Raw genomic sequence first — 21,632 nt, 5'->3', positions numbered from 1 at the left:
ATTGGTATGTACACCTCAGACATGTTATAAAAATGATATATTGGTATGTACACTACAGACATGTTATTAAATGATATATTGATATGTACACTACAGACATGTTATAAAAATGATATATTGGTATGTACACTACAGACATGTTATAAAATGATATATTGGTATGTACACTACAGACATGTTTTAAAAATGATATATTGGTATGTACTCTACAGACATGTTATAAAAATGATATATTGGTATGTACACTACAGACATGTTATAAAATGATATATTGGTATGTACACTACAGACATGTTTTAAAAATGATATATTGGTATGTACTCTACAGACATGTTATAAAAATGATATATTGGTATGTACACTACAGACATGTTATAAAATGATATATTGGTATGTACACCTCAGACATGTTATAAAAATAATATATTGGTATGTACACTACAGACATGTTATTAAATGATATATTGATATGTACACTACAGACATGTTATAAAAATGATATATTGGTATGTACACTACAGACATGTTATAAAATGATATATTGGTATGTACACTACAGACATGTTATAAAATGATATATTGGTATGTACACTACAGACATGTTATAAAATGATATATTGGTATGTACACTACAGACATGTTATAAAATGATATATTGGTATGTACACTACAGACATGTTATAAAATGATATATTGGTATGTACACTACAGACATGTTATAAAATGATATATTGGTATGTACACTACAGACATGTTATAAAATGATATATTGGTATGTACACTACAGACGTGTTATAAAAATGATATATTGTCGATAGTCCTGTTACATTTTATCTGTATTCATGTTGTGCTGTGTTTCAGTCTGATGTCAGGGATATTGAAGACTTGGTGATAAAAGGTAGAAAAGTAAAAGCATGTCCGTACTATGCCGCGCGACGTGCTATACCCGCTGCTCAAGTGAGTTCATAATGTTTAGGTTTCCTATATTTTGTTTTGTTGTTATTCATGTTTCTTTCTGTTTGACTCATTTAAATATGCTCAAAGGGCAGGACGCTATCCTGCAGCTCTATTGTGTTCTAACCAAAATTTTTCCGCTCATAATCAGTGCTAACTACAAAATGATTTAATAAGAGTTATGCTCTCCTATGACAATTCAACACATGGTGTTTACAATTACCTTTTATGATATTATCCAACCAGATTTTTACTGCAAGAAAAACTTGAGTGCGTTTAACGTGATGCATAGGGGTGATATGAGAATAAAAGGTTACTCATGGCTCATAGTGACTTCGTAATCAAGCTAAAGGCATGCATGTACACCGGTACGGTAAGACACGAGCCGCTTAAGACACGATCCTTTGTGGAATTTCAGCTCTGGTCTAGAAAGAATTGAGCTCGTATTTCAAGGTGCCACTGTAATTCTTTTTACATTGTATGTAAAAATTCAATTTAGATTTAGCTGCCTCGCCTATCTTATTAACATTGGGAACTGTGACAATGATTACGATTGAAAAACAAAGGCAATGTTTTTATAACCAAACCAAAAATTAGCAAGTTCTGTTGTTTTGGTGATATTTAATATTGGTAGCAACTAACAAAACATTCCATGAGAAATAGTCTGTTTCTTAGCAATTTGTACAAATGTATATAGTTAATGTTACTAACTGTAACACCTTCAAGTGTTAATAGAGTTTATAACTGTGTACACCTTCAAGTGTGAATAGAGTATGTTACAGTTGATGGCAGTCGATTAGCTTCCCATCACACCAATGCAATACAACCCCAGTATGACTATCTATCTTATCTATGAGTAACTGATTGCATTAACTCACTTACTTAACACTATCTATTGCCTTTGCAAGTCAAGTAGGTATCAGGGATTACGTGTATGTCACAATTTCCATTTCCATAATTCATATATCATTTCCATAAAATTTCCATAATTTATTTCTATATTAATTCCATTTCCATAACATTTCCATAATTCATTTCCATATTATTTCCATTTCCATAACATTTCCCAACTTCATTTCCATATTATTTCCATTTTCATAACATTTCCATAATTCATTTCCATATTATTTCCATAACATTTCCCTACTTCATTTCCATATTATTTCCATTTTCATAACATTTCCATAATTCATTTTCATATTATTTCCATTTCCATAAAATTTCCATAATTCATTTCCATATTAGTTCCATTTCCATAACATTTCCATATGATTTCCATATTACTTCCATTTCAATAACATTTCCATATTATTTCCATTTCAATAACATTTCCATATTTCTAAAATAAAATTTCCATATCCATCTCCCTAAAATTATGGAAATATTTATGTTCATGGAAACAGTGATATACAGGGGGGGGCTGTATATCATTGGCTGTATATCATTGCTGTGGGGGGCTGCATATCATTGATGGAAATGGATATGAAAAGTAAACATTTCCATAATATGTTTAGCGATTCCTGGTAGGTATTGAATTGCTTTAAATAATAAGCATATATTAGAGTAATAAACTATAATCATCATTTCTTTAATATGAGCATTAATTACTATCTTAACTGGAAATTCATGATCCTTGTTTAACCCTTCTCATGGCTGATGTTATTGATCTAGTCAATCACTACGACTGACTAGCACAAAAAAGGGGCGTGGCCTAAACGCTCCTTGTTGGCACCGGAAACCCTCGTGTAGTTATCACTCTAGGGGGAGATAACTCTATGACTGTAACACCTTCAAGTGCTAATAGAGTTTGTAACTGTAACACATTCAAGTGTTAATAGAGTTTGTAACTGTAACGCCTTCAAGTGCTAATAGAGTTAGTAACTGTAACACTTTCCAGTGTTATTAGAGTTTGTAACTGTAACACCTTCAAGTGCTAATAGAGTTTGTAACTGTAACACATTCAAGTGTTAATAGAGTTTGTAACTGTAACGCCTTCAAGTGCTAATAGAGTTAGTAACTGTAACACTTTCCAGTGTTATTAGAGTTTGTAACTGTAACACCTTCAAGTGCGAATAGAGTTTGTAACTGTAACACCTTTAAGTGCTAATAGAGTTTGTAACTGTAACACCTTCAAGTGTTAATAGAGTTTGTAACTGTAACACCTTCAAGTGCTAATAGAGTTTGTAACTGTAACACCTTCAAGTGCGAATAGAGTTTGTAACTGTAACACCTTCAAGTGTTAATAGAGTTTGTAACTGTAACACCTTTAAGTGCTAATAGAGTTTGTAACTGTAACACCTTCAAGTGCTAATAGAGTTTGTAACTGTAACACCTTCAAGTGCTAAGGGCAAAAATGGTTGTAAGATGTTTAAGAACATAATTTTACTCATTTATTGATTTTGAAATCCTCCTGTAGTCGTAAGATCATTGTGAACTTGTGTCTGAAATAATACAACTAAGCTGGTCTAACTTTATTACCATAGCAGGATATGAGGATAGGATGCTGTGAAGGGGGGAGGATATGGGGTGGTGAAGGGGGAGGATATGAGGCTGTGAAGGGGGAGGATATGAGGCTGTGAAGGGGAAGGATATGAGGCTGTGAAGCGGAGGATAGGAGGCTGTGAAGGGTGAGGATAAGAGGCTGTGAAGGGGAGGATAGGAGGCTGTGAAAGGGAAGGATATGAGGCTGTAAAGCGGAGGATAGGAGGCTGTGAAGGGTGAGGATAAGAGGCTGTGAAGGGGAGGATAGGAGGCTGTGAAGGGGAGGATAGGAGGCTGTGAAGGGGGAGGATATGAGGCTGTGAAGGGGGAGGATAAGAGGCGGTGAAGGGGGAGGATAGGAGGCTGTGAATGGGGAGGATATGAGGCTGTGAAGGGGGGGGATAAGAGGCGGTGAAGGGGGAGGATAGGATGCTGTGAAGGGGGAGGATAAGGGGTGGTGAAGGGGGAGGATATGAGGCTGTGAAGGGGGAGGATATGAGGCTGTGAAAGGGAAGGATATGAGGCTGTGAAGCGGAGGATAGGAGGCTGTGAAGGGTGAGGATAAGAGGCTGTGAAGGGGAGGATAGGAGGCTGTGAAGGGGGAGGATATAAGGCTGTGAAGGGGGAGGATAAGAGGCGATGAAGGGGGAGGATAGGAGGCTGTGAAGGGGGAGGATATGAGGCTGTGAAGGGGGAGGATAAGAGGCGGTGAAGGGGGAGGATAGGATGCTGTGAAGGGGGAGGATAAGGGGTGGTGATGGGGGAGGTAATGAGGCTGTGAAGGGGGAGGATATGAGGCTGTGAAGGGGAAGGAGATGAGGCTGTGAAGGGGAGGATAGGAGGCTGTGAAGGGTGAGGATAAGAGGCTGTGAAGGGGAGGATAGGATGCTGTGAAGGGGGAGGATATGAGGCTGTGAAGGGGGAGGATAAGAGGCGGTGAAGGGGGAGGATAGGAAGCTGTGAAGGGGGAGGATATCAGGCTGTAAAAGGGGAGGATAAGAGGCGGTGAAGGGGGGAGGATAGGAGGCTGTGAAGGGGGAGGATAGGGGGCTGTGAAGGGGAGGATAGGCTGTGAAGGGGAGGATAGGAGCTTGTGAAGGGGGATAATAGGCGGCTGTCAAGGATGAGGATAGGAGGCTGTGAAGGGGAAGATAGGAGGCGGTGAATGGGTGGTGACTACACTGCGCTTAACCTTAAACTTCCCACACTAGAACCGTCAGCTATTAGAAGTAGCTAAAATGACCAAATAATGACAACTTGAACCATAACCGTCTCGTACAACTTTTATCGTATTTGCTAGGTAAATCAGACACATTGATTCCGATGTTGTACTCAAAATAAAGATTGGTCCACTAACTTTCAGAGTAATGAAGGCTTTTTTACAGTGTTTTAATGTCGGTCTCGAAAACAACACGATCGGCACAACTAGCTCTGCCCATAAATATGCGACGTAACCTAGCTTTTTAGGAACGGAAGTTAGGGATGTTTAGACCGATTTAGAATAATAGAGATGGGTGTTTTAAAATCCATTATTATCTAAATTCAGCCTTAAAATAATCTGTCTTTTCTGAAAGGTAGACAAGCTATTTAACATTGCATATTTTAAAATGAGCTCAAAAAAGCGTGGTAACTACGCTTGCTTGTGATAAAATCGCGCTTTTTGAGCTCACTTTTCTCGGCGTTCAGTCTATTTAAACATCATGTATCGAGCTACGAGCAATTTTAAATAGTTTATATATCTTTCATAAAAGACTGAGATTATTTTACAGGTTGGATTGAGATAATAATGGGTTTTAAGACACCCGTCTCTATTATTCTAAATCGGACTAAACATCTCTAACTTCTGTTCCTGAAAAAGCTAGGTTTCGTCACATATTTATGGGCGGAGCTTGTTATGCCGATTGTGTTGTTTTCGAAGCGGATATTGAAACGCTTTTAAAAAGCCTTAATGACTTTGAAGGTTAGTGGACAAATCTTTATTTTGAGTACAAAATCGAAATCAGGGTGTCTGATTTACCTAGACAATACGATAGCAGTTGTACGTAACAGTTATGTTCGGTCAAGAGCACTTGACTTCATTTCTTCACAAAGAATTGATTCAAATAAAATTGGCCAATGATAAAGTAGGAAGTACATGTAGCTGGAACAGTATCATTTACCTGAGTTTCTCAAAAATGATGACTCATCAGGGCATATCAGAGGCTTGAGTTTAGTTATCATGCTCTTTGCCCTATAAATCCTTACAAGCATGTCACCAGGATGTGCTTCCTTGCAATACATTCACTTGAGTTCTAGGTTAGAAAGAACTATATGTTTCAGTTAAACGCTGCTGCTAATGACTCAGGTGCTGACTCAGGTACTGGCATAGTAGTTCAGGTACTGGCATAGGTACTGACATAGGCACTGATTTTCCTGATAGTCATGTTCATGTTAAAGAGTGATAGGGACTTTTCAGAACATGTCATCATCACTCACCCCTCATCAGCTGTTAATACTAAGCACCCTATGCATAAGTTGAAACTTTGATCTTCCCCTCAAGATGATGAACTTATTATCCGTTAGTGGATCTTGTCAGTGACCTTGAAAAGGTTCATTCATCGGCTAATACACAAGTTGCACGGTTTTATAGAAATCTCATGAATTGATGTAAAGCATCAGTACAAAACCATTGTGAGAATGCATGGCTGAGCCTGTGTTTGATCACACCTAGTTGTGACGAAGCCACTATGACCACCCGCAACTATATACACCTCACAATGGCTGACATTTAAATTCGTCACACTTAGCCCAATGGCTGAATCCCATTGTATAAATTATAATATTTGAATCATGAATAAGAAGTATTTTAGAACAAAAGTTGTGATGTAGCCTCGATTCCACTATTCTTTCACTATAAGCGGTTGTAGTTTGTAGTTTTACCGTACAATACGCTCCTGCATAATTCTACGAGGACAGCTTCGGGGATAAAGCTCTCAGGCAATGTGCTTATCATTGATGAGGCCCATAACCTCTTGGAGACGATTAGCAATATTCACAATGTGGAGGTCTCTCTTCCTCAGGTACTCAGTCTGGGCAAATAATAATAATTGTATGTACTATGTATATATGATTTCACTGTTGAATGGTAAATAGTCTAGGAATATAATAATTGTATGTACTGGGTATGTACTGTGTATGTACTATGTATGTAATATGTATGTACTGTGTATGTACTGTTTATTTACTGTGTATGTACTATGTATGTACTGTGTATGTACTGTGTATGTACTATGTATGTGCTATGTATGTCCTATGTATGTACTACGTATGTACTACATATGTACTGTATATGTACTGTGTATGTACTGTGTATGTACTATGTATGTACTGTGTATGTACTATGTATGTACTGTATATGTACTATGTATGTACTGTATATTTACTATGCTTGTACTGTGTATGTACTGTGTTTGTACTGTGTATGTACTATGTATGTAATATGTATGGATGGTTTTATTCACTTTCATGGTACCCAGTTTAGGGATATTATGACTGTTTCTTTTAGTTTCTTCAAACAAACCGTCAGCTCATGAACTACAGAGACAAATACAAAAGTCGTCTTCTACCTGTCAACCTACTGAGGGTTTCTCAGCTAATTCATGTAATTGGCCAGTTTGTGGAGTTTCTATCTACCCCACCAGGTACCTTGTCCATATTTTTATGTTATATTATTTGTGGGTATGTCTTTTATTGGCCGTGCAATGCCAAACATTCAGTTAGTGTTTTTATAGGCCTATAAGCGTAGCACTATTAGTGTGTGTCTTTTCAGCTCTGACAAATTTATTGCATAACTCATCACCATACTGCTGTTATATCTCATTTAGGACTTAATAGAATGTGTAGTTTGTGATGAGCTATTGCTTTAGCTATTGCTATAGCTATTGCTATATATATATATTTATATATGTATATAAATATATATATATAGCAATATATATTTGTATATATATATATGTATTTATATTTGTTTTATATATAAATACAGTCAAACATGGATAACTCGTCCACGGATAGCTCGAACACATGGTTAATTCGAACATTTCCTTTGGTCCGTTCCCACGTAATGATAAATTGCTATAGATAACTCGAACTCAACACTGTTAATTCGAACTGTTTTTTTGCCCAACAGCTACCGAAACGGTTGTTTTCGCTTTAGAAAATCACTTTATTCAAAGCCATAGAGGTAAACTTCATCTTTTCGTAATTCATAAGCGTCGTTATTACCACCATCGGCAAAATAGTTTTGTCAACGACTTTTCTAAGTTTGGTGAAATTTGATTTATACTGCGATACGATGAATAGCACGGGCTAGCCGGGTCACGCGCGCAAGAATTTTCGCCACGCACATACAAAACAAAAATCGCATGTTGTTTTGTATGTGCGTGGCGAAAATCCTTGAGTGCGTGACTCGGCTGGCCCGTGATGAATAGTTTTCCGACGTTGAATCCGTGTTGAATCAACGTCGGAATGTTGAAGATTTAAAACGTCTTAAAAAATGTTGTAATTAAACGTATACGTTGTCTGAGCTACAAAAAACTATTCATCGTTTGACCTAAACACAGAATACGTGTGTACATTCAATAAGTATCTATTAAAAAAGCGTGAGTGATATAGAATGTACCGTAAAACCTCGTAAAACTTCTAATTGAACTGCCTCGGAGTGTTGCTCTTAACGAATCCCAGGTAAAGTAAGGTAATCTGCATAAACTTCAAGAAAAAATGGCAAAATTGATCGTAGGTAAAACCCCAAAAGAAAAAAATGTCTTTTCTTTTGAGCATTTCAACAACGATCAAGTTTTACCTATGTCAATCTGAAAAACGTCCTGGCAATAACATCACCTCAAACAACAAACCAATCTCAAGTGATAGAAAAATCTCTATACTTTTTCATGAAAACGTTTTAAACTTTACATTAGAAGCATTTAATTTGAAACAAGCCATTTGTGCTTTTGATTTATATTATAGTTTGTATATGTACATGTATCTACTAATAAATAAGTAAATATATGGACTTAAGACAGTGCTCTGATAACTTGAACGCTCTGATAATTCGAACACTTTGGCTCGGTCCCTTGAAGTTCGAGTTATCCATGTTTGACTGTATATATATAAATATATTTATATTTCTTTTATATTTATTTTATATATATAAGTATATGTATTTATGTATATTTATCCCACGACCAAACACGAGTGGAGCGATTGATTGGGAGATTTATGATAAATTCACATGTGTACACAACTCGCCAAAATTATTCATTAACGGCCGTCGCAAACCCTTGTACCGAAATCTCATCAACAAATTTAACTATCGTTTTGTAAAGTCGTTAAAGTATAATAACGATACAAAACACATATAAGCCTATTTAAATATGTTACCAAGTCTTTGTGGATTGTCAAAATTCTCTTAAAACTTAACCATCTGAATGGATTATACACAAATAGACAGATTTATTTGGCCGAAAATCGCAACAAAACGCTTGAAAAGCTCGGTTTAATAAAAGTTAGGACCAGCCTACGATATGCCAATAAAGCTGTGCGACAGATAGTAGAACTATTTAGCAGTGCGCATTTCACGAGAAAACCGTGCTAATTTCACCAGTCTATGGCCTTGTTTACTTGTAATCAAATTTATTCGAAGGTTTCTGTAATAAATGTAGACCGTTTGAGGCGTAGACCGATTTACAGGTACGAAGTTGTGGTACACAGTTTATCAGCCTATGTTTTTTTGTCTAATCACCGAAGGTTTCATTGAATTATTTAAAACGTTAGCCGAAATTCTTTACAACTTACGTACAAGCTAGGGCCGAACTACAATGCCCTTTTATGATGAGGCATTCCTCTCGATCTAGCATGGGATTTGACAATACACAAGAGTCAAGGTCCTACCATGGCTAAAGCTGTCATTGATATAGGCCACCACGAAATGACCGCTGTACTATCGTTTGTTGCTCTCTCTCTCGAGTTCGAAACATCAATGACTTACTTGTTAACAACTTTGCTAGGGAGCGCATCACTCGATTAGCTATCAATGACCATATCTTACAACGCAAAAGAGAGGAGACTAGATTGCGTGACCTTTAACAGATACTGTATACTTATAACAGATATTGTAATATCAACAATTAACCAATTACTCGTATACCTGGTTTCAACCCAACTTTACCTCCAAAATAAATTGTTAGTTGCACCTTTTTAGAGTCGTGCTCCCTCAAATTTATTTTATATTATTTCAAACAAGTCTCATTTACACTATACTCTGTCAATTCCTGCTGAGAACTACCTTTTCAACAATCAACAGTACCCTTTCTTTTTTCCATTTTAACTTTGGTCGTGGGCTGTATGACATGGGAATTTCTAGTATATATACAGTGCACCCTCGAGATACGATGTTAATTCGTTCCAGGGTTGGCATCGTATGGTGAAAAATTCGTATATCGGAGTATAGAGACCATTGTAATTAAACAATGCAAACACCCCCTGGTAAAAATCGTCAATTTTTTTATAAAAATGTGTACATATTGACAATTAGCAATAAAATAGTCTGTTAACTTTAGTAATTATAGTTACCTACAGTAACTGTATTGTATCTAGCGTATTTTAATGGTTATGATCTGCAATAAAACGCAAAATTATAATGTGTGTACCAAATGCAGTACGTACGGTAAGGAGTTCTTGCCTTCAAAAGGTACGCATAACATAAACTTTGAATTCACTTCAAGTAAGTTTAGCTTGCTAAACCTACACTTAAAACTAAGTTTTAGTATGTATCAACTTTTTATCACGAAATTTTATCCTTCAGCCGTTCCTATCTTCACTTTCACAGTAAACTTTAGCCTATCTGTTTGAAACCTTTTTCAACCTAAATCAATAAGGCCGAGCGATGCAGTTATAGAAAGCGGCCCCTCGCACACTTGACCATTTAATGGCTACCGAAAAGAAAAATAAAATTTTATTTTCTATACAGGACGTACATACCTTTGGAGTAACGTGGCTTTAGCTGGTACATGTAGCGAGTAAAGCAGAGATGAGGCAAAGCGTATCAATGCTAATTATGGTGCTGTACACTTGAAAATAAATTTAAAGCGTAATGAATTGGAATTTTTTAGCAGGCTAAAAGAAGTTGTTCATTCCTGTCCAATTCTTCTACCTTTTCTACAAAAAAATTGATGGTGCAATGCAGAAAATTGCTAGCTAGCGCTTGTAAAAGGATCCAGAGAATGTGGTACAGTAGTTTGTCTTGTATGAATTGTGCACAAGAATCAATGTAACTATACATACAAAGTTTGTACGTATTTATACCCTAGGGGGGACAGGGCTTCAGCAAGTTTCAGAAAGTAATGTGGATGCGTCAACTATCCTGAGTAGCTAGTTATATGAGTTACATACATACGATGAATTGTATTCACGTAGAAGATAACAAGCCCATATGCAAAGACATAGTTAAACAAGAGAATAAAACATAAAATCAAAAGGAAACAAATAAAATGAATAAAATATGAAAAACATGCCACATAAGAGATAAATAATATATATTATACATGCATTGTTTTAATGTACCAGTCCACATCAGTAAATTAAACACTTGAAATATTTCTACGAATGTGGGGTTTTCTGTATCTTCTACATCCTCGCCTTTACTAAATGGTTGCTCCTTTTGAATGCTGATCGCGTGCATGACCTAGCTCATTCAAATCTTCAGTCGGAAGCTCTTTCTTGTGCTTGCTTTAATGGAGTTCTTATTTTAATAATAATTGCAAATGCTGATTGGTTGCGATCATAGGAATATTCCTTGACAATGTTGATAATACGGGTCTCTTCTTCTTATTTACGACATCCAACTTTGTTGACATAGAAATCAATTTTCCTTCGTTTTGTAACGTTTATATCGGTCTCAGATTCAATAGATAACAAATTAAATGTAGATACTTGTAGTTATATACGTATGCTGACTTGAAAGTTTATAGTAAAAGCTATAATAACGCTACAAATGAATATTTGCTCTCGCTTGTGCATTTTAACACGAAATTTTCCACGCGGATATGAGAGAAGTCGATCATCGTGTCTCTTCTAAACGTTCTAAGAATGTTTTCGACAAACTATATTTCGGTGTCTTTTTTATTTCAACGTGTGTTATGAGCACACCGACGGCCAAATTTTAACTCGGGTGAAACTTTTCTCAAATTCGTATGGTGAAATAAAATTCGTATAGCGAGGTGAAGATATCACAATGTTTGACTTCGTAAGGTGAAAAAATCGTATCTCGAGGGTAATCGTATCTCGAGGGTGCACTGTATATATAAATGTTGTGTAAGATAAACTTACATAACATTTTAGCAGATTTCATCCGAAACTATTCGTATTTTTTCATGATTTGCGATTGTTCTTGCTGTTTGAGATTATCTGACTGCCAGGATGTTTAAAGATTCACACATAAAAAATATCGAAACTTTCTGATAAAATCTACTGAAATTTTGTGTAAGTTGATCATTAAAAATGGGATTGCGTCAAATTTTAGTTGATTTTGAAAGAAAGCATTTTTTTGTGTCTATCAGTTGATATGTTGTATGTTGTGTTAGGCGATCTCATTGTCAAGATATTTGAAAATTTAAATGGAAAAAATTGATCGCGGTGAAAACGCTCAGGCCAAAAAACATGCCCAGACTTGCCCAAAATGATGTAAATAGTAAAACAGCCTGTCTCTATCGCTCCTATTCACATCGTCTATTACGATGAAAGTCTAGTCCTACGCGGCTCTATTGGCATATATTTTATCTTGTATTTGCTCATGATTACTAAGATAAAATTTTAAGTCTAGCTACAAATACATTACTATAAATGTTTCAAACGCCTCAAATAAGGGAAATTAAAAATTTGTCATATTAGTTCCCTTTAAATGCTGTGTAAACATTTGAGTACCGACTACGATTCTGCCAGTCTACGGTAATTAGGTCATTGAGTTTACTTATTTCATCGCGGCCTTTATATCAGCCAAGTTCTCAGTTGCTACTCACACTGGAAACTAGTTACTAGATAAAATAAGCAAGCCCCATCTTTGAAAAGAACATGTTCGAATATACTGCGAAACCAACTGCATCCCTAAAAAAGTCATGTATAATTAATGCTATCTAGTCATTATTATAATCAGTTTGTAGAAAAAATTACTGGTCACATTTGATTAGTTGATTCAAGTATGATTCTGCAAATCATGTTTTGCATCATCTTCAACAATATTGTTTTATTATATAATTTTTACTAGCCAAAAAACCTTTTTCTCGGCATAAAGTTTTGATTAAAAACATCCATCCGAGTCGTAGCCACTCATATAGTTTCAGCTCATATAATAGAAAAAGTTTATCTACTGCAGCATACTCAAACAAAACATCATGGTTTGTGCAGCATAAATTCATGTCTCTCTTTTCTGTGTATGGCAGTTTCCGCCGCCCTGCCGCAACTGCTCTACTGGTGTCGTCACATAAACATCCTGTAATCAATAAAACAAATGTAATAAATATGTCATTCATAGATATGTCATTCTAATGCGTATCTACTAAAAGCTTTCAAATTAGGAGCTAGATGGATTGCGAGCGTAATTTTAAAAATGAATAACTGTTTAACAAAAACATAAGTACGCCTTATAGTCGAGTTAACGTATTTCACTGCTGCCTTTCAATCAGCTAAGTTTTCAGTTACTACCCACACCGGAAACTAGCTACTAAACAAAATAAGCATGCTGCCATCTTTAAAAGGAATATGTTCGAATATATGGTGAAACCAACTGCATCCCAAAAGGTCATGTATAGTCAATGTTATTTAGTCATTATCAGTATCAATTTAAAAAAAAATTACTGGTCACATTTGATTAGTTCATTTAAGTACAAAACAAATGGTTTTAAGAGTTGACCGAAATAGTGAACGCAAACCATTGTCAATTTCGTTGAAATCAATTAACCCAACGATTTTGGCAAAGGATTACTAAAGCCATTCTTACACCTGGTTGGCGGTTTGAGGACTCACCTGTTTTCACTTAGTAGCGTGGAGCATACAATTTTTTGAACTTATATTTGGTCCGTTGGAATTGAGTAGAGCTATGCAGAAGTACCTGCCAATACAGATCTGATTACACTTCATAAATCCATCTATCAGAAAAAATTTCAGCAACATGGCAACAGGGCTATGATGCATTCAATATGTTCTGCAAATCATGTTTTGCATTGTCTTCAACAATATTATTTTATTATATAGTTTTTACTAGCCAAAGACTTTTCATTGTTGCATAAAGTTTTTATTAAAACAATCCATCCAAGTCATGGCCATTCACGTAGTTTCAGTTCATATAATAGGACAAATTAATCTACTGCAGTAAACTCAAACAAAACATATCATGGTTTGTGCAGCACACATCCATGTCTCTCTTTCCCATTTACAGCAGTTTCCAGACCGAAACGAGTGCTCCCTTAGTGAACTACATAAACATCCTGTAACAATAAAACAAATGTAATAAATGTCATTCATATATATGTCGTTCTAATGCATATCTACTGAAAGCTTTCATTTTGAGAGTTAGATAGATTGCGAATGTAATTTTCATAATGAATAAATGTTTAACAAAAGCATAAATATGCAAAGCCAACAATTCGAAGCTTTGTTTCTGAGAGTAAAGGTTAGCATTGATCAATCGATATTCCTCGCTTTCTACAAGCGAGAAATGAACATAAATTCTAATCATGAATCTAATTTACTAGCTAAAATGCCAAAGAAAATTTTAAGCAGATGTTATTGCTAGGTGAAACAATAAAAAGTTATGAAACGATGATTCGTGATAGCAAAAAGTTATAATTTTACTTATTAGTAGATGTATCCGTGAGTACTAAAATTATTACGGTTAGTTTAGAATATATGTATAGGATACTCAAAGTGTAAGATAAATTTACCTCCATTCTCCTATCTTTCTCTGCAGCATAACGCTGTTGACACCTGTCAGCTCTAACCATAACCTGTCTGCCCCAAACTTAAATCACCTGACGCTCAGAAAACTTTGAGTTACCTTCGCTGAACTGAGCATTGTTACAATTCTGTTGTTCGTCAATAAAACGTGTCGGTGCAGTAATTCAGTATATTAATGATGTCAATTAAATCAGTAAATTAAATATCGATGTCGATGCAGGTAGCTACTAGAATCTACTACTAGTCAATGCGCTTAACTAACTAGTAATAGAGTAAAATCCCTAACAACGAGAATCTTTGAAATTACATACAACCCGTTTTACGAGCGATAATATTTAATATGACCTATATAAAAAATTTGTGCTGATGATTGGCTAATGAAGAGATCTTATATTTATCGCTCGTGGACTCTTTCACATGTATCACTCGTTACGTCACGAATAAAGCACCCGCTCGAATCTGAGCTTTTTAAAAGATGGCCTAATTCAAACACATATATCTCTGGACAGCGTTAGTCTACAAAGACAAAAATGACATCAAATTGTAGCTGATGTTTTAGCATTTAATTGGTGTTAATTTCATCAAATCGACTTTTTTGATGCAATCACAACCTGAACGCTCTGTATTTTATGTCTCAGCTTTGATTCTCGCATGTCAGGTGCTGAGGAGACAAAACTGATCAGAGTCTCCGACTTCCTCACGCTCACCCAACTGGACAACATCAACTTCTTTCTCCTCCTCAAGTTCCTCAAGTCTTCTCAGATTGCTCGTAAACTGGCTAGAGCGGATGATGAGCGACCAGATGGCGAGGTATGTTTTGCACTAGATGTTCGCAGATTATTCGAAAGCGAGGAATTAAACTTTTTGGGATCTTTCCTGTGGAAGTGCTGAGTCATAATAATAGGTACCTGCGGAAGTGCTGAGTCATAATAATAGGCACCTGCGGAAGTGCTGAGTCATTATAATAGGCACCTGCAGAAGTGCTGAGTCATAATAATAGGCACCTGCGGAAGTGCTGAGTAATAATAATAGGCACCTGCGGAAGTGCTGAGTCATAATAATAGGCACCTGCAGAAGTGCTGAGTCATAATAATAGGCACCTGCGGAAATGCTGAGTCATAATAACAGGCACCTGCAGAAGTGCTGAGTCATAATAATAGGCACCTGCAGAAGTGCTGAGTCATAATAATAGGCACCTGCGGAAGTGCTGAGTCATAATAATAGGCACCTGCGGAAGTGCTGAGTAATAATAATAGGCACCTGCGGAAGTGCTGAGTCATAATAATAGGCACCTGCGGAAGTGTTGAGTCATAATAATAGGCACCTGCGGAAGTGCTGAGTGTGGTATTTTTAGTTATAAGTATACCGATAAACGGCAAACTCGGCTGCTACTTAGATTAGCATTGTTGTCAAAAAACCTATTGCTCTATTACTGAGTGGCCAAACTAAAGGAGAACACAAATCTCATGTTCAGTATTGACTGTTACTAATTACTAACCAATAGTGACTACTAGTACGTAAGAGATCATCGTGTGTAATAAATAACTGCACAATTATTCTTCAATACAGCAAGGTGGCACAGTTGATAGTGTGCCTGGTTGCTAATCCAAATATCTATGTTCAAATCCTGTGTGAGGAATATTTTTTCTAATGCCCAAGGTTGGCTTCGGACGAACAGACACTGCTCTTATTGTAGGAAAGATTGAGTGGGATAGTCCATGAAATTGAATAGTAAATGAACACACTTAACCAGCCAGATGTGACAACAGCCAGTGTGTTTAGTAAGAGATGGCTTGCTGCTGACACCTGATAATTCTTTCTTTGATTTGTTAGAGCTCTGACCGGAAGTCACCTACCGGTATAACGAGTCTGCTGAAGAAGGTGGAAAGTGAGAAGATGCTGCCTGAGAAGTCTATGGAGCCTTCTTTGCAAGATCAACTCTCAGGTTTGTACCGATGTGAGTCTAAGGTTACTGCGCCTCGGCCCTAGGTCAAACGTTGTAGACTTGTGGCGCAGGCCTGACCCGCAAACAACGGGTCGGGTTCAATTCCCAAAAATTTCCACTGATGGTGACAGGAATGATATCCAACCTTAAATTGCTCTCCGCAACTGGGCATGTCTTTCTGGCAAAGTTGCCTTTTCGCTAGACTCAGACACGTTCAGCCAAGATCACAAGATCGAACTTTCTTTGCCTCTAGACTCAGACATATCTAGCCAAGATCACAGAGCTATTGTTTGTATAACACTGTCTCTTAAAAACATACACAGTCTCTGCTTGCAGTAAACTAAGCAGACATTATACTTGATCTTCAAGGAATTGCTCATACATTCACACCCAAGGTTACTGTACTGCTCATGTGAGCTCCAGTGTGTCAGACTCCAGGATCAGACACCCTGGTAGATAAAAAATAAACTATTGTAGAGGTTGCAAAAGAGTTTAAAATCGGAGCTTGGCAAAACCTGTCTGACAGAGTTTCTGGTGCAGTATTCAGAAGTTAGCGGGTGGTCAAGGACACGCTAATTATATCTCTCTACACTCAGTAGGACATTGTTTAGCTACGAGCTCACTTCATACTCATTAACATTCTCTTACTCAAGTCTCCACGTGCCTTTCTCATACCTCTTACCATAGCTTGTAGTTTTACCTTACAACTACTGTCTCTGACCTTCCAATGGATTATGGCACTTGTACTAGAAGATAATAATTGACTTTACAACTTGCGCAACGACTATGCCGTTTTTGTGTAGGTTATCTAGGCTACATAGGCAAGGTCTTGCTCTTCTGTTTATCAAGATATACTTATATATCTGTCCACACAAGGGCACAGCGTGCAAACAAACAAAGCTATCAGCTGTGGCCACTGCAGCTAATATAACATTATTAACTATGGAATATGACAGCAACCCTATCATCAGTGGTGAGGCAGCAAACAAGCCTCAGCTATTATAATAAATATAGTTGGAACACAACGGACTTCTCTCTAGTACAGCTACTTCTAGGCCATCCGTTTGCTGGAATGTCTACATATATAAATATTGAGCAGTGCTAAGGTAATTGTTCATGCATAAGAGCTGGTTGGTGCGCAAGCACTTGTTGCATAGAGTCAAGGTTCTTCCCAATTGTCAGTGTCTTGGGCAAGATATGCATAGCGTAAATTGTGATGTCTGTAAGTGGCAACTAAAATGCAGTAACTGCAGCTGTGATCCAAAGCGCCGTAAAAATATTATTCCTTTTCCAGAATTTGTGTTTCCCCAAATACCCCTCCAAATGCCCAAATGTAGCAAATTGAAAACATCTGACTTATAAAAACAAAATAGGTGTGTGGATCACAAGTCATGGCTATTTTCTTCTTCCTCCGTCTGGAATGAAGGATTTGTCTCCCCTTTTATCTCTTTGGAATCAGGTGCTTTGTCTTGTTCAGGAACATCATTTTCTGCTACTGTCTCGTCACTAGTTGGTTGCTCAGGGCTAACAGTTGTAGGCTCTCGGTCGTTAGACCCGCCATCAGTAACTTCAATTCCTTCTACTCCGATGGCTCCTGCTTCGACATCCCTCTCACCATTGGCATGCGGCACATCAGCAGCATCTGAAATCATTCTGATACTTTTAGAAGTCAAAGGAGATTTTAACATCGCTGTCATGTTTTTCAGAAATAAGCCAAAAAGTGAGCCGAAGAAACGAAGAAATAAGGATACGCTGTTTATAGAATAACAGAGAATAAACTACGTAAAGAATAACTACGTAAAGAAACATGCGAGCTTACTTCTTGTTGGTTTGTTGGAGATGGGTCTTTTCTTTGGTTGTATGACAACAGTTTTTACTTCAGTCTGTCGTCTCTTCTTGCACCAAACAACCATGATTATTACTACAAAGTATTTGCCATTTTAATTCCACAACACAATAAACCGCTTTATCTGCACCTCTAATCTGTTAGTTGATAACACAATTCATAGTAGGTAGGAGCCACCCGCTTAACCAGAGTTAGACACTTCCACTTGTCTCAATCATTCATGTAAAGTTTGCACCAATCAGACTATATGCTACTCACTGCAGAAATACCGAAGACAGCGTTTCTCATTTATTTTGCTAATATACTCTGTTAGGAAGTTTGTGTTACTATTGTAGATGCATGTGTAGAAATTGTTAGCATGCCATGATTTACTCACCAAGTATGAGGAAAAAGACGACAGCCAGAATCGACATCGCTATCAACGGGTCACGGTATCTTTCCTTCATCGTCGATTCAGCTTCCATCTTGGCAGTAGTTACGCTTTGTGATCCGAAGCTTGAAAGTGGCTCACATTTGTCGAGTGAGAAATAGATTACAGCTCTTGTCCTTCTCTCCTATTCCTTTCTAGCTCTTGGTTGTCGGAGGTAGTTGGAGCGCCGTGACAACGATCTGAAATACAACTACTGCTCTACCACTGCTCGCCTTCATCTCTACTAAGCAGCTCATTTTTTCATTCTATTGTGTCTGTGAATACCTGACCAGCCCATTCACATTCAATTCATTCTTTTACTTAGATCAATAGAGTACAACAATCATGGTGCACGCAGTAACCCGGGCACTCTACCGACACTTTATACCCTATGTGAATGTCTTTTCTAGTCCTCTTGTTTACCTGAGATTAGACACTTGTTTATGATAGTCGTGGTATGACTGCTTCTACCCTCCATGTATGACATACTCGCTTTGACGGCCACAAATTACGTCTCTTGTGCTCAAAGCTCCTGGCTTGTAAATGGTTGAACCTTTGATGCCAATTTCTGGGTCATCTCATTCATTCAGCCTTCCGACCACGTTGGACATGACTGACGTTGAACTAGCAAGTTTCTCCTATGAATGTTTTCCTCTACAACCTTGTCTCTTTCTTCTTCTTGTTGAACTGGTGACAATAGCTAGCTTAACTATGGCGGTTCTCACAAGAATTTAGTGAGCTTAGAGAGCTTCAACTCGGGTTTATCTGATATTCTATCAAATATCTGGTTCATTACCTTTGATTCATATGAAGTTCTGCGCCGAAGACCTGGGATGTCTTTTGTGTCTTCAGCTAGATCATTGATGTCTCACGACTGCCTCAGCTGTGTCAGTTCAATTGGAGCTTAGCCTAAGTTCTATCTGAATGATTTGCGGCAGCGTTAATCAGATGACACAAACAGATTCTTTATGGGTATAACGTATTTATGATATATTCTTTTTAGAAATAGTACCAACGCTTTGCTCGGTACACTTGTTGACCATGCCTGTGAGTATTTTCAAAATATTTTATAGACACTCATCATTTCTAATGACACTGACCACACTTCTATATTGTCTTACAAGGTATGTCGCCTCTATACTGTCTCCATGTGGTTCTATTCAGTTTTAAGGCTACACTTGGTAATAATGTAACCAGCCAATGAAATATCAGTGATACAGAAGCTTCTTAAACATAAACAGTTTTTGCTCGATTATATTCAAGAACACCGCTGCCAGCCGAGCTGTCAAAGTGACTTGTTTAGGTACAGTGCTATGGAAGAGACTTGTCTAGGTACAGTGCTATGGAGGAGACTTGTCTAGCTGCAGTGCTATGAAAGAGACTTGTCTAGCTACAGTGCTATGGAAGAGGCTCGTCTAGGTACAGTGCTATGGATGAGACTTGTCTAGCTACAGTGCTATGGAAGAGACTTGTCTAGGTACAGTGCTATGGAAGAGACTTGTCTAGCTACAGTGCTATGGAGGAGACTTGCCTAGCTGCAGTGCTATGGAAGAGACTTGTCCAGCTACAGTGCTATGGAAGAGGCTTGTCTAGGTACAATGCTATGGAAGAGACTTGCCTAGCTGCAGTGCTATGGAAGAGACTTGTCTAGCTACAGTGCTATGAAAGGGACTTGTCTAGCTACAGCGCTATGAAAGGGACTTGTCTAGCTACAGCGCTACGGAAAAGACTTGTCTAGCTACAGTGCTATGGAAGAGACTTGTCTAGGTACAGTGCTATGGAAGAGACTTGTCTAGCTACAGTGCTATGGAGGAGACTTGCCTAGCTGCAGTGCTATGGAAGAGACTTGTCCAGCTACAGTGCTATGGAAGAGGCTTGTCTAGGTACAATGCTATGGAAGAGACTTGCCTAGCTGCAGTGCTATGGAAGAGACTTGTCTAGCTACAGTGCTATGAAAGGGACTTGTCTAGCTACAGCGCTACGGAAAAGACTTGTCTAGCTACAGTGCTATGAAAGTTCATCCGCCGGGTGCTGCGTACTTTTACTTTTTCTATTCAGTTTATAAAAAACGAGGCAAGTTTTAGCCACTGACACCCTCTACTGCCCACTTTTCTCAATCTCACGCGCATCTTTTTGGCAGAACTGAGCCAGTATAAGAGACCAGCGTGAGTAAATGCACTGGATGATTGATGACTGGTTTATTAGTCTGCTAGGAATGTAGTACATTACTAATGAGCTGGTATTCGCGCAAACGGGGTCCATTGATCGAGGTAATTGGTTTAGCCTCCGTGGAGTAGCACCTCACTGGTTTATTAAGCCGCACAGCAGGTCTCTGTCCCTAGATGAATAAAACTGAACTCACCAGGAAACCAAATTTCTGGTATATGTTTGAGCACAGCGGTTTCCAAACACTATTTTGCCTGTGTTTGTGTCGGTAAGATGTCCGCTTCATTGCTGACGCTGTTCGTGGAGTAAATTTTAAGATTTAGCAGAAGGTAGAAGCTGTTTCACCAACATCAACACTCGCTAAAACTTTTCTTTTCTCATATTTGAAGTTTGAACCATAAGCTGGTTCAATGGAAGTTTTCTCAGAGTAAAACTGTGTAGGCGAGTTGTTGTTAACCCAATGCTCAGCGTATCAGTATTAGTATGGCACTTTTAACTGTTTCTAACAACTCACATTTCCGCTTATTCACTAGCAATTCTCTTGTATTCAAGGTAAAAACATAAAGACAGCCTCTGTTATAGACCCCCCACACAGGTGGCCATTTCTTATTCTAAGTTTTAGGGTGAAGGGTTTGGTAGCCTTGTCACCTCTATTATGTAACTTCTGCACTTACCTAGTGAGTGTCAGCCAGTTTGAACGAATATAGCCAGTGTTCTCATGTGTCCGTCGTCTCTCCTCCAGGGGATGCTAGTGAGTGTTTTGTTTAACCCGAGCTCGTCTAACCACAGAATGCATCCTATATATCCTATATAGCGCTTGCTTTACTCACGGACTATTAATCGCT

At 37.7% G+C, this 21,632-nt stretch overlaps 2 protein-coding genes across 5 annotated transcripts in view; one reads left to right on the top strand and one right to left on the bottom strand.

The window, feature by feature from the left end:
- LOC137402017 (ATP-dependent DNA helicase DDX11-like) overlaps positions 1-21,632 on the top strand; it is a 136,425-nt gene that overhangs the window by 58,513 nt on the left and 56,280 nt on the right. For all 4 annotated transcript variants that reach the window (XM_068088485.1, XM_068088484.1, XM_068088486.1 and 1 more), the window contains 5 exons: positions 862-957; positions 6,342-6,494; positions 6,980-7,115; positions 15,080-15,231; positions 16,255-16,366. In XM_068088485.1, the coding sequence (XP_067944586.1) occupies positions 862-957; positions 6,342-6,494; positions 6,980-7,115; positions 15,080-15,231; positions 16,255-16,366 (649 nt within the window). The remainder of the gene's footprint in view (positions 1-861; positions 958-6,341; positions 6,495-6,979; positions 7,116-15,079; positions 15,232-16,254; positions 16,367-21,632) is intronic.
- LOC137402020 (uncharacterized) lies at positions 17,188-21,568 on the bottom strand. Its single transcript, XM_068088490.1, has 4 exons — positions 21,462-21,568; positions 18,589-18,821; positions 18,186-18,287; positions 17,188-18,008 (listed from the first exon to the last, which is right to left on the bottom strand). Exons 2-4 carry the CDS (start codon positions 18,674-18,676, stop codon positions 17,749-17,751), a joined length of 450 nt encoding a protein of 149 aa, XP_067944591.1. The 5' UTR covers positions 18,677-18,821; positions 21,462-21,568; the 3' UTR covers positions 17,188-17,748.

The sequence above is a fragment of the Watersipora subatra genome, chromosome 8 (assembly GCF_963576615.1).
Source record: "Watersipora subatra chromosome 8, tzWatSuba1.1, whole genome shotgun sequence".
NCBI lineage: Eukaryota > Metazoa > Bryozoa > Gymnolaemata > Cheilostomatida > Watersiporidae > Watersipora > Watersipora subatra.
This window is presented reverse-complemented; position numbering and strand designations above follow the sequence as displayed.